Source organism: Seriola dumerili, unplaced genomic scaffold (genome assembly GCF_002260705.1).
Source record: "Seriola dumerili isolate Sdu_G_001 unplaced genomic scaffold, Sdu_1.0 BDQW01000120.1, whole genome shotgun sequence".
In the NCBI taxonomy this organism is placed as follows: domain Eukaryota; kingdom Metazoa; phylum Chordata; class Actinopteri; order Carangiformes; family Carangidae; genus Seriola; species Seriola dumerili.
The window spans coordinates 501,969-512,192 of NW_019174375.1; the positions used below are offsets into that span (position 1 = coordinate 501,969).

At 46.3% G+C, this 10,224-nt stretch overlaps 2 protein-coding genes across 5 annotated transcripts in view; both read left to right on the plus strand.

Annotated features, from left to right (window-relative positions):
- The first annotated feature begins 1,811 nt into the window (after positions 1–1,811).
- LOC111223876 (transient receptor potential cation channel subfamily A member 1-like) lies at positions 1,812–8,253 on the plus strand. Its single transcript, XM_022748175.1, has 20 exons — positions 1,812–1,898; positions 2,047–2,050; positions 2,232–2,364; positions 2,570–2,603; positions 2,688–2,774; positions 2,926–3,076; positions 3,476–3,637; positions 3,768–3,877; positions 3,974–4,085; positions 4,171–4,199; positions 4,310–4,401; positions 4,491–4,605; positions 4,978–5,148; positions 5,599–5,669; positions 6,127–6,294; positions 6,731–6,855; positions 7,038–7,230; positions 7,560–7,767; positions 7,853–7,911; positions 8,034–8,253. The coding sequence occupies exons 1-20, from the start codon at positions 1,812–1,814 to the stop codon at positions 8,251–8,253; spliced, it is 2,331 nt and encodes a 776-aa protein (XP_022603896.1).
- An 816-nt stretch (positions 8,254–9,069) lies between these two features.
- Positions 9,070–10,224, plus strand: part of ubr2 (ubiquitin protein ligase E3 component n-recognin 2) — a 20,576-nt gene continuing 19,421 nt past the window's right edge. For all 4 annotated transcript variants that reach the window (XM_022748159.1, XM_022748160.1, XM_022748158.1 and 1 more), the window contains exon 1: positions 9,070–9,153. In XM_022748159.1, the coding sequence (XP_022603880.1) occupies positions 9,070–9,153 (84 nt within the window). The remainder of the gene's footprint in view (positions 9,154–10,224) is intronic.

Consider the following 10,224-nt stretch of genomic DNA (forward strand, 5'->3'; position numbering starts at 1 on the left):
CCCCCCCGGGGGGCCCCCCCCCCCCCCCCCCGTCTCCTCCTCTGCTGCTCAGATCCATTTTAAAGAGACACCAACTCACTGGAGGAGCGATGTAAAATAAACTGACTTCAGATCAGCTTCTGTTTCCTGTCGTCATCACAAACTCTCCTGCAGCTCAACGTGAAACTCAGGTTTTCATGTCACATGTCTGATCAGACCAACCAGAGCGTCCTGACGTCCACTTCCTGTTTCCCTCTCTGCTGTCAGTCTGTGTGATGAAGGCAAAAACATGTATTTATGGAAAAAAGAATAAATTAAAAGTTTAAATAATGAGATCAGGTGGAAGTTTTTTTCTTCGACATGAACACTGAACGTTTGATATTTACACTCCGGCGGCGGCGACAGTCAGACCAGCAGCCATGNATGTCACATGTCTGATCAGACCAACCAGAGCGTCCTGACGTCCACTTCCTGTTTCCCTCTCTGCTGTCAGTCTGTGTGATGAAGGCAAAAACATGTATTTATGGAAAAAAGAATAAATTAAAAGTTTAAATAATGAGATCAGGTGGAAGTTTTTTTCTTCGACATGAACACTGAACGTTTGATATTTACACTCCGGCGGCGGCGACAGTCAGAGCAGCAGCCATGTTGTTTTCAGTTTGTCCATCCGTCCGTCTCATTCTCGTGGACGTGATATCTCAGTAACACCTTGAGAGAATTTCTTCAAACTTTGTAAAAACATTCACTTAGACTCAAGGATGAACTGATTAGATTTGGGTGGTCAAGGGTCAAAGGTCAGTACTCAAGACTTCACACAGACATTATGACAAAATTTCACACAAATGGTTAATATTTGACCACGGGAAGGTGACTCTAGTTTTACAGTAAAATTGTTTGTGTTCGGCAGCTTCTGTTAGAAACTACATGAAAAGTGACGTGTGGTTGTGGATCAGCTGTGAAACCCTGATGTGGTGAAATAAACATGAAACGGTGTGTTTTATGAATTAGAAGTTCGTTGACCTCCGACTCCGGTATTTTACTCTCACCTTTCTTCTCCCGCAGTTTGAACATGAACAGAATCTCAGTAAACGTTTCTTACATCACTTTACTGATGAGAGCTCTGAGCTAATCAATACCTGATAATCAACAACACTGATAAGATTTCACTCGGATTAGACAGAAAGTTCTGAGTCGTGCAGGTCGAGGTTCTGGACCGAAGAATCGAAGGAACCTCCTGGATGAGAGGTGAAATGTAGAACCAAGTCCAATTTCATTTTTACTGGATGAATTTCAAATTGATAAAAAAAAATCTTTACAGGTAAAATCCAGATGTTGGTCAAACAAAATGTTGATTAGATTTTAAATAAAATGTAAACGATGAATTAAGATTTTAAATCGTTAACTGAACTTTCTCTGAGCTGGTTTTTCTTTTTATTATATGTGAACTATTTTATTGTTATTGTATACAATATATGTACAGCTGAGACCAGATCCTGCACCTGGACCTGGACCCTCCACCCACTGATAAGATGAACCATAAACCTTTGAGCAGCAGATGATAAACGTCACCATCACTTGGCTTTATGGATTTGTTTTCTACAGCTGAAACTCGAAACCACGAGGTGAGGACAGATCCAGATCAGATCAGAGACAGTTCTCAGCTGATTTTACTCCTTCGTTCAGGATCAACGACAGGAAATACAGAACACAAACAGTTCAAGAAGTTTCCTGCGGGTTCCTGGAGTTCTTGTAGGTTTCAGTGGGTCTGGTCGATCCATCAGTGTGGGGGTCTGGAGTTCTGATCTGGTGGACAGAGGGTGGACAAAACCAGGATGAAGAGGGGGACCCGGGCTGGTCTGACAGGTCTGCAGAATCCTGGACTGGAGCTGGAGATGACTGAAAGCATCAACACGATCCAGGTGAGTCTAAGCCAGAACCAGACTCACAAACTCTTGAAAATGTTTTGAACAGTAAAGATTAAAAAAAACTTTATTTTGTAAATCACAGAAGAAAAGTAAACGGTCTTTTTGGTGGTCACAGTAAACCCCACCCATCTGCCTCACCCAGGAGCGTAAAACAAACACCATCCTGTCCACTTTCACTTCTGAGAGCCAATAAAATCACAAACAGCTCATAATGAGATCCTGGAAAACATTTGACCATCACACTGGTTTTACTGGTTTACTGGTCTCAGGTGTCTTCACCCTGAGACGGGTGTCCTCAGGTCTCTGTTTGTCTCCGTTCATCTTCAGGTCTCTGGTTGTCCTCAGGTCTCGGGATGTCCTCAGGGGTCCAGGTCCCCGGTGACGGCGGCAGTGAAAGCTGCAGCTCGGTGGGCGTCGTACTCCTGCGGCCGCCGGAAGCAGAGAAAAAGAAAAGTGACAGGTAAGTCCAGGTGGTCTTCATCAGTCCCCTCAGCAGATCTGGATTTGTTGAAGTCTTAATGACCTGACTGATGTTCAGGAGTTGAGCCGGAGACCAAGTACAGAGGTCTGGCCGAGGATGATGAAGGTGATGAAGAGCAGAGAGATGAAACCGACACTTCAAATAAAAACCAGCAGCTGAACAGAAACCTGCTCGATCACCTCAGACACCTGGCGGCAACCAACCAGGACACTGACCAGGTAACACAGACCAGGTGTCATATTAAAACAGGTGTCATATACAATAAATTCACCTGTATGTTTGTTCTTTGTGTGTGTGTTCAGGTGGACCTCGGGTTGCTGGATGACATGATCTCTGACGGAGCCGATCCAAACAGCTCAGACAGATACGGACAGACCGTCCTGCACGAGGTGTGACAGTAGAGTACACACAGTGGTTCTGCTCCTGGTGTGTTAGAACCCAGCAGGTTCTGTGGTTCCTCAGGTCTGGATAGAACCAGAGTCCAATTGTAAGCAGGTCTGTGATCAGGCTGTTTTCTTGGGACCTTGTGTGTCTGTTCAGATCTCCAGGGCGTGGAGTGTAGATGTGATGCGGTTCTTCCTGGACCGGGGTTCAGACCTCCACCGCCCGGATCAGTTTGGAGTCACAGCGCTGCACGTGGCCTCGGCGCTGGACTACCAGGACATGGTTCAGTTCCTGCTGGACCGGAAAGGTCTGTGTGGACGACTCCCAGAGGGAGTTCAAGGAACAGTCTGACATTTTCAGTCAGAGCACAGCTGCTGAGGCTCATGGGTACTGTAGTCACAGATGGGTACTGAACAAGTTTTTGGGTTCTGGCCCAGAGGAAACATTTTAACAACTCCTGACTTGAGTGAAGAGAGCAGTTCTTGTTTGTCAGCACCAGGATTTGATCGTCCACCTCTGGCAAAGACTCATGGGAGCTGAAGTTATTGAACATACAGGACAGATGAGATCTGCAGATCCTGATCAGTAGGTTTGTCTGTGTGTGTGTGTGCGTGTGTGTGTGTGTGTGTGCGTGTGTGTCTGTGTGTGTGTGTGTGTGTGTGTGTGTGTGTGTGTGTGTGTGTGTGTGTGTGTGTGTTGTCCACAGCTGATCCGGAGGCTCGGACTCTCCTGGACCAGCAGACTCCTCTTCACTATGCCGCCAAGAACGACGCTGTGGGTTCGATCAGACTGCTGCTGCAGGGCGGAGCCTCCATCAGCTGCACCGACTACAAGCAGAGAACGCCTCTGCAGCTCGCCGCCAACCTGGGTACCACTGACATCATCACTGACTCCATCACTGACACCACCACTGAATCCACTACTGACTCCATCACTGACATCAACACTGACATGCTTCTGACTCCATCACTGACGCAGCTCTGTCGGTGTGTTTTCAGAGCGCAGTGAGGCGGCTCGGGTTCTGTTGGAGCTCGGTGCAGAGGCAGGGATGAAGGACGCTGATGGACAGCTCTGTATAACTGCTCTGATTGGTCGGATGAGTCCAGTGGTAACAACGTCCTGCCCACTGACAGATAACAGGGCCGTGATTGGTTTGTGGGCTGTGATTTAATTTTAAATCAAATGTGTGTTATGTTGTGTTCAGGCTCAGCTGGCGCTCGGTCAGTTCCACGTGACCGACAGAATGACCAGGCAGCAGTACTACTACCTGAACCTGCTGGAACCAGAACCACACTCACCTGAGAAGCACCCGCAAGGTAACACTGCTGTCACCATGACTACAGTACAGACTCAGCTGTGTTGCTGTTGGTAACATGTTTGTATCTGTGTGTTGTTTTGTAGAGGTCGTGGTCGGAGAGCCTACGTCTCCTGTAAGTTTTTACCTGCAAACCTATACTGTGGATTTCACAGTGTACAGTGAAGTACACACCTGAGTGTTCACCTGTGCTGTGGTCACCTGTATGGTTCCTGTGTCTAACAGCTGCAGGTGGTGGTTCAGGAGGGAAAACTGGACCTGATCCTGAGTCCAGTCTTCCTTAAACTGATCCAGGTCAAATGGAAACTGTACGGCAGGTAAACCCTCTCTGATTGGTCTGATTTATTTTACATCATCACTCAGGTGAACAATCACTGCTCTGTCTGTCTGTCTACCTGTCTGTCAGGTTGGGGGCGTGGCTTCTCCTCATTCTCAACTTCCTGTTCAACGTTGCCTGGACGACCGTCGCCATTTCTGTGTCCATCCACCATGACTCACCTGATCGCTACGTCCTCCCCCAGGTGACCTGTCTGTCTCTCTTTCACCTGTCTCTCTCTCTCTCCCATCTGTCTGTCTCTACCTGTCTCTCCCTCTCTCCCATCTTTCTGTCTCCACTTGTCTCTCTCTCTCATTTGTCTCTCTCTCTGTCTCTACCTGTCTCTCTCTCTCACCTATCTGTCTCTCCTCTGTCTGTCTGTCTGTCTGTCTGTCTGTCTCTACAAGTCTCTCTCTTACCTGTCTGTCTCTCTGTCTCTGCCTGTCTGTCTCTCCCAGCTGTCTCTCTGTCTTAACCTGTCTCTCTCCCACCTGTCTGTTTGTCTCTACCTGTCTCTCTCTCTCTCTTGTCTCTTCCTCTCTTTCACCTGTCTCTCTCTCTCACCTGTCTGTCTCAGGACTGGTGGCGTGTCCTCCTCGTGGTCCTGGCGCTCCTGTTGACCCTGGAGGAGGTTCTGAGGGAGGTGATGGACATCCTGCGATCGAGGAAGAAGCTCCGCCTCTGGCAGCAGTGGCAGGAGCATCGTCTCCATGACGACCTGCGCTGCTCACATCCCATGTGGCCCCAGGTACGAAAACACAACAACAACAACAACAACAACACCAGTTTAACATCTGTACCTCCAGATGTGGTGATGCTGATGTTTGAGTGTTTTCTTCTGGGCTGAGAAAATTCAAACTGATGTTTTCAGCTGAATTCATTATTAAAAATCTGTGGTTATCTGGAACGCTGAAAACAGCTGATTCTCTAAGTCTGTGATAAGTTGCTGTTTTCACATGACGGAGATGAATCAGTCTGACACTGGAGGCAGAATTATAATAAATAAAATACTCACAGTTTATAACGTGAGAAGATAAACAGCAGTCAGACTCGAACAGGCTTCAGGAACACTGATGATGCTGCTGCAGAACGACCAGGAGGGGGCAGCACACGCTACACAACAGCATCAATGACAGCAGCATCAGTAGTATCAATATTATCAATATTATCAGTATAATGTGTGTGTGTTCTGTTGCAGGAGAAAGTTTTCTTGTTGGATCAGCAAAAACAGATCCACAGGATGAGAGGAAGCTACAGTCGAGACCTGTGGTATTAACACACACACACACACACACACACACACACACACACACACACACACACACACACGTCAGTTTATTTATAAAGCATTTATTTACAAATTTAAATAATAAACATTTATTCATAAAACAATAAAACAATTAAATAGAATCTGACCATTAAAATAAAACCCAACAATAAAATAAATAATAACAACAAGATAAAAAAGTAGGAAACAATTTAATAGAAAAAAACACATATTGGAAACAAAAGTAAAAAAATCAGAGCAGCTGGACTCAACACTAGGACCAGCAGCTGGATCAGCAGCTGGATCAGCAGCTGGATCAGCAGCTGAGGCCGTGATCTGATTAATTGTGTGTCAGCTGACCGTGTTCTCACTCTGTAGTGTGTTGTAACTATACTCACCTGTCGTGTGTGTGTGTGTATGTGTGTGTGTGTGTGTGTGTGTGTGTGTGTGTGCCGTCAGGAACGTTTTTGATTGGCTGGTGTACTCTCTGCTAACGGCGTCCTTCAGTGTCCACCTGGCCGACGTGATTGGTCCGTCCGTCTATCTCCACACCACCAGTCTGCGTCTGTTCTCCATCACTGTCATCTTCCTCTGGCTGCGACTCATGAAACACGTCAGAGCCTTCAGGTAGCACACACACACACACACACACACACACACACACACACACACAGACACGCACATCTGAGTACTTCCTCTACCACTGGTCAGGACAGCTGGCCTGGTTACCACGGTAACGTGTTGTCTATGGGGTGGCAATGTACACCTCAGTGGTTCAGTGGTCAGCTAACATCGCCTCACTGTTACCATGACAACAGAGGAGCTCAGGGTCACCAGGTGTCCAGACAAAGATCCTCTCTGCTGCTGAGAGGTCTCATTCTGAGTCAATTTCAGCCTCCGTCCACATTAATACAGCAGTCCTCTACACAAAAACTGAGATGACCGTTGACCTCTCTGACCTTTTCTCTGATCCATCAGTTTAAATGTGGATCTATACAGATGTTCTCAGCAGCTGTCTGGACAAAGAATAAGAGATTCACCTGTTTTCATCTTGTGTGTGCAGGTTAATGGGTCCATTCATCGTCATGCTGGGGAGCATCATCGGGGATGTGTTACGTTTCCTCTTCCTGTACGCAGAGATCTTTGTTCCCTACGCCTGCAGCTTCTGGATCATATTTGGAGGTGTGTGTGTGTGTGTGTGTGTGTGTGTGTGTGTGTGTGTGTGTTCTTACATCTGACTTCCTCCTGATCACTTCCTCTTTTTACTCTTTGTGAATAAAAAATTGTAGTTATTTTTTACGTTACTGAAGAAAACTAACGAACAGTCAGAGTTTAAGTCTCGTTATCACCTGTCTCAGGCTCCTCCTCAGTTCCCAGCATGCAGTCTGTCTCCGGCCTGCTCTACAGTCTGTACCGCATCACTCTGGTGGACGAGTACGAGTACACTGCCATGGTGACGGTGGACGGCGTCATGGCTCCTCTGCTGTGTGGGACGTTCCTGGCTGCGTCCTCCGTACTGTGTGTCAACCTGCTGATCGCCCTGCTCACCGACACCTTCCAGAGGTCAGAGGTCACACCTGGACTGACACCTTAAACTGTCCTTATACTCAGACATCTGTCCCTGGTCCACCTGGTTCATCACGGTCTATATTTATCACTCCTCACCAGGAATCACCAAGAGTTAAACACGACTGAAACCAGTTTCAGGAGTAAAACCAGTCTAGGTGTAGGACTGACGTACTGAGACGATAAATACAAACCCAGATCCAGAAAAACTGGTCCAGAAACATTTTCATGGCCAGGCTCATTGTGTTCGTGTGTGTGTGTGTGTGTGTGTGTGTGTGTGTGTGTGTGTGTGTGTGTGTGTGTGTGTGTGTGTGTGTGTGTGTCAGGGTCCATGATAACTCGCAGGCTAATGCTGTGATGCAGCAGGCTGCCGTCATCCTGCAGGTGGAGGACTCCATGCCCCTCCTCCGCCGTTTCTATGACAACCAGTACATCTCCAACCAGTGCGCGCCGCTGGCTGACGCCTACAACGATGACATCGCCACAAACCCCGGTTACCATGAAGAGATGGGACGCATCACCGCACAGATTAAAGTGCGTCTGAAGAAACGACACAAGTCCAAATGGTTTATTTGAAGTTTAGAAAGTGAAGAGGTTTGTGTGTGTTTGTGTCCTGCAGGAGACTCTGGACCAGTTCCTGGTTCTGAAGAGAGACGTGGAGACAGCTGCAGGTCCAGGGTGAGATCAGATCAGTCCAGATCAGACCATCGCTGGTAGAAAAACTAGAACCAGAGACCATTTTCTGGAGGAGATCTGAGTCACGGCGCTCCTGGTCTAACACTTACTCTTCTCTCTACCAGAGTCCAGATGGACCAGGACCTCCAGAACCACAACCAGGAGAGTAAGGACCAGCAGAACCAGGAGCTTCAGGAACAGAACATGCAGAACCAGGAGCTACAGAACCAGAACCAAGAGAATAAAGACCAGCAGAACCAGGAGCTTCAGGCCATTCGAGCAGAGTTGATGGAGCTCCGGACTCTGGTCCAGCAGTTGGTTAAGAACAGGACTGACTCGGGTTGACGGATCCAAAACCTGACTGAACATATCAGACCAGATCAGATCAGACCAGAATTCACCAGACCAGTATCCTGTTCCTCAAACATGGACTGATTTTTTGATCCTGGATGAAGTTATGAATAATAGTGCGCACTTATTTTGAAATAAAGGCAAAATGAGTGTTGTTGAAATCATGATCAGCTTGTTGGTGTGTTGGGAGCATTCCCAGCATGCAATGGGGCAACAGATTCATGAACAACAGTGTGATGTTATGTTTCCGCAGAGTTATTTATTATTTAGCTGTGTTTCTTTTGATTTGGTTGTTTTCAAATTTAGATTTCTCACTTTTTATGATTTTATTCCTTTTGATGAGGTTTTAACATTAACACTTCATAAAAAAAACTATATAGAATATTTGTGATGTTTTATTTTTGTGAATAAAATAAAATCAAACTCTGTTGACTGTAAATAAAATGAAATAAAATAAAATTTCATGTCTGAGTTCATGAAATAAGTCCCTCTCAGTCTGAATAAACTATTGAATGAATAGATAAACAATAAAATATTCTGTAATAATTCATTAATTATTTTATTTTATTTTGTTTTTTTTATTTCCTTTTTTCTGGTTGTGGTTGACGTCCACGTTTAGTGAGTAATTTTTTATTTCTATTCTCCCTTGTATTGGCGGCAAAGTTTTGTGCTGGAAGTTGCTTAAAAGTTAAAATTTAAAAAACAAATAAATAAACATCTGATCCCGCCCCCTTAGCTAATCAGCCCCGCCCCCTCAGCTGTTGATCATTTCCGGTTCTTCTTGCAGCAGCCACAGACCAGAGAGGAAAGATGGCGGCGGCCGAGTCCGACAGAGAACCACCGTCCGCTTTATGTTCGGAATTCCTCAATTTCTCCGCCAAAGACACCGCGTCGGTAAGCGGCTCCTCGAGCTGTCAGCTCCGCTAACTCTCACCTGTCCAGTCACTGCGTCAGTCTGAGCTCTCTTACCTGCTGAATGCGGGATTTAGAGGTCAATCCGCTGGGCTACACCGAGCCAGTGCTAAGGCTAATGTTAATGCTAATGCTAGCTGCAGGGAGTGATGTGTAAAACATCTGGATGTCAGATTAATGCTGGAAGAAACATCTGCTGTGCCGTTGTCAGCCCCAGCTCACCGGTTACACACCGACTGTTGATCTGACTGAATCTCATCCACACGTTTGTACCTTATGAACCCGCTTCTGAGCGTTTATTTACCGTTTCACCGTTTGTCAACATCGGAGCGGTGCTACAGCAGGTCCCGGGGCACGGTCCCGGACCGGGACACACGGTCCCAGGTCCACCGCTGATCTGTGATCTGCCGCAGCACTTTACTCTGACACCTTCTGACTCAGAGTCACACACTGACACATTTGACAGGTTCACTGATGACAAACATTACAACAAAGGTGTGGCGGTAATGCCTGCACACACACCTGTACACATACCTGAAGACCTGCACACACACACCTGTAATTCAGTCAGTCCATCCATTAGTCATGAGACAGAAATAACTGGCAGCTGTTTTGATCAATTGTTATTAAAAGAAATACATTTTCAGGTTTCTTCAGTCTTAGTCAGCTGATGACACCTGTGGGTTGTTGTTACCTTGGCTTGAAGAAGATCAGTTAGTCAAGCGCATGTTTTCTTTTGAAAGTTTTTACTTCCAGTCCCTTGTGTGCCAACTCGTTCTTATCTGTGCATACCGCAGCGACTCTATTACCTTCAACCTTGAGAAACCTTCCTGACTCAGAGTCACAATCCCACTGACACAATTTGAAACAGGTTCACTGATGACAACATTACAACAAAGGTGTGGCGTTAATGCCTGCACACACACCTGTACACATACCTGAAGAACCTGCACACACACACCTGTAAATTCAGTCAGTCCATCCATTAGTCTGAGACAGAAATAACTGGCAGCTGTTTTGATCAATTGTTATTAAAAGAAATACATTTTCAGG

Excerpts from the sequence above, each read along its gene's own strand:
- LOC111223876 (XM_022748175.1), top strand. The coding sequence starts at position 1,812 with ATGAAGAGGGGGACCCGGGCTGGTCTGACAGGTCTGCAGAATCCTGGA. Across the intron at positions 2,604-2,687 it reads CCAACCAGGACACTGACCAG|GTGGACCTCGGGTTGCTGGA; the intron begins GTAACACAGACC and ends GTGTGTGTTCAG. Across the intron at positions 6,295-6,730 it reads AAACACGTCAGAGCCTTCAG|GTTAATGGGTCCATTCATCG; the intron begins GTAGCACACACA and ends TTGTGTGTGCAG.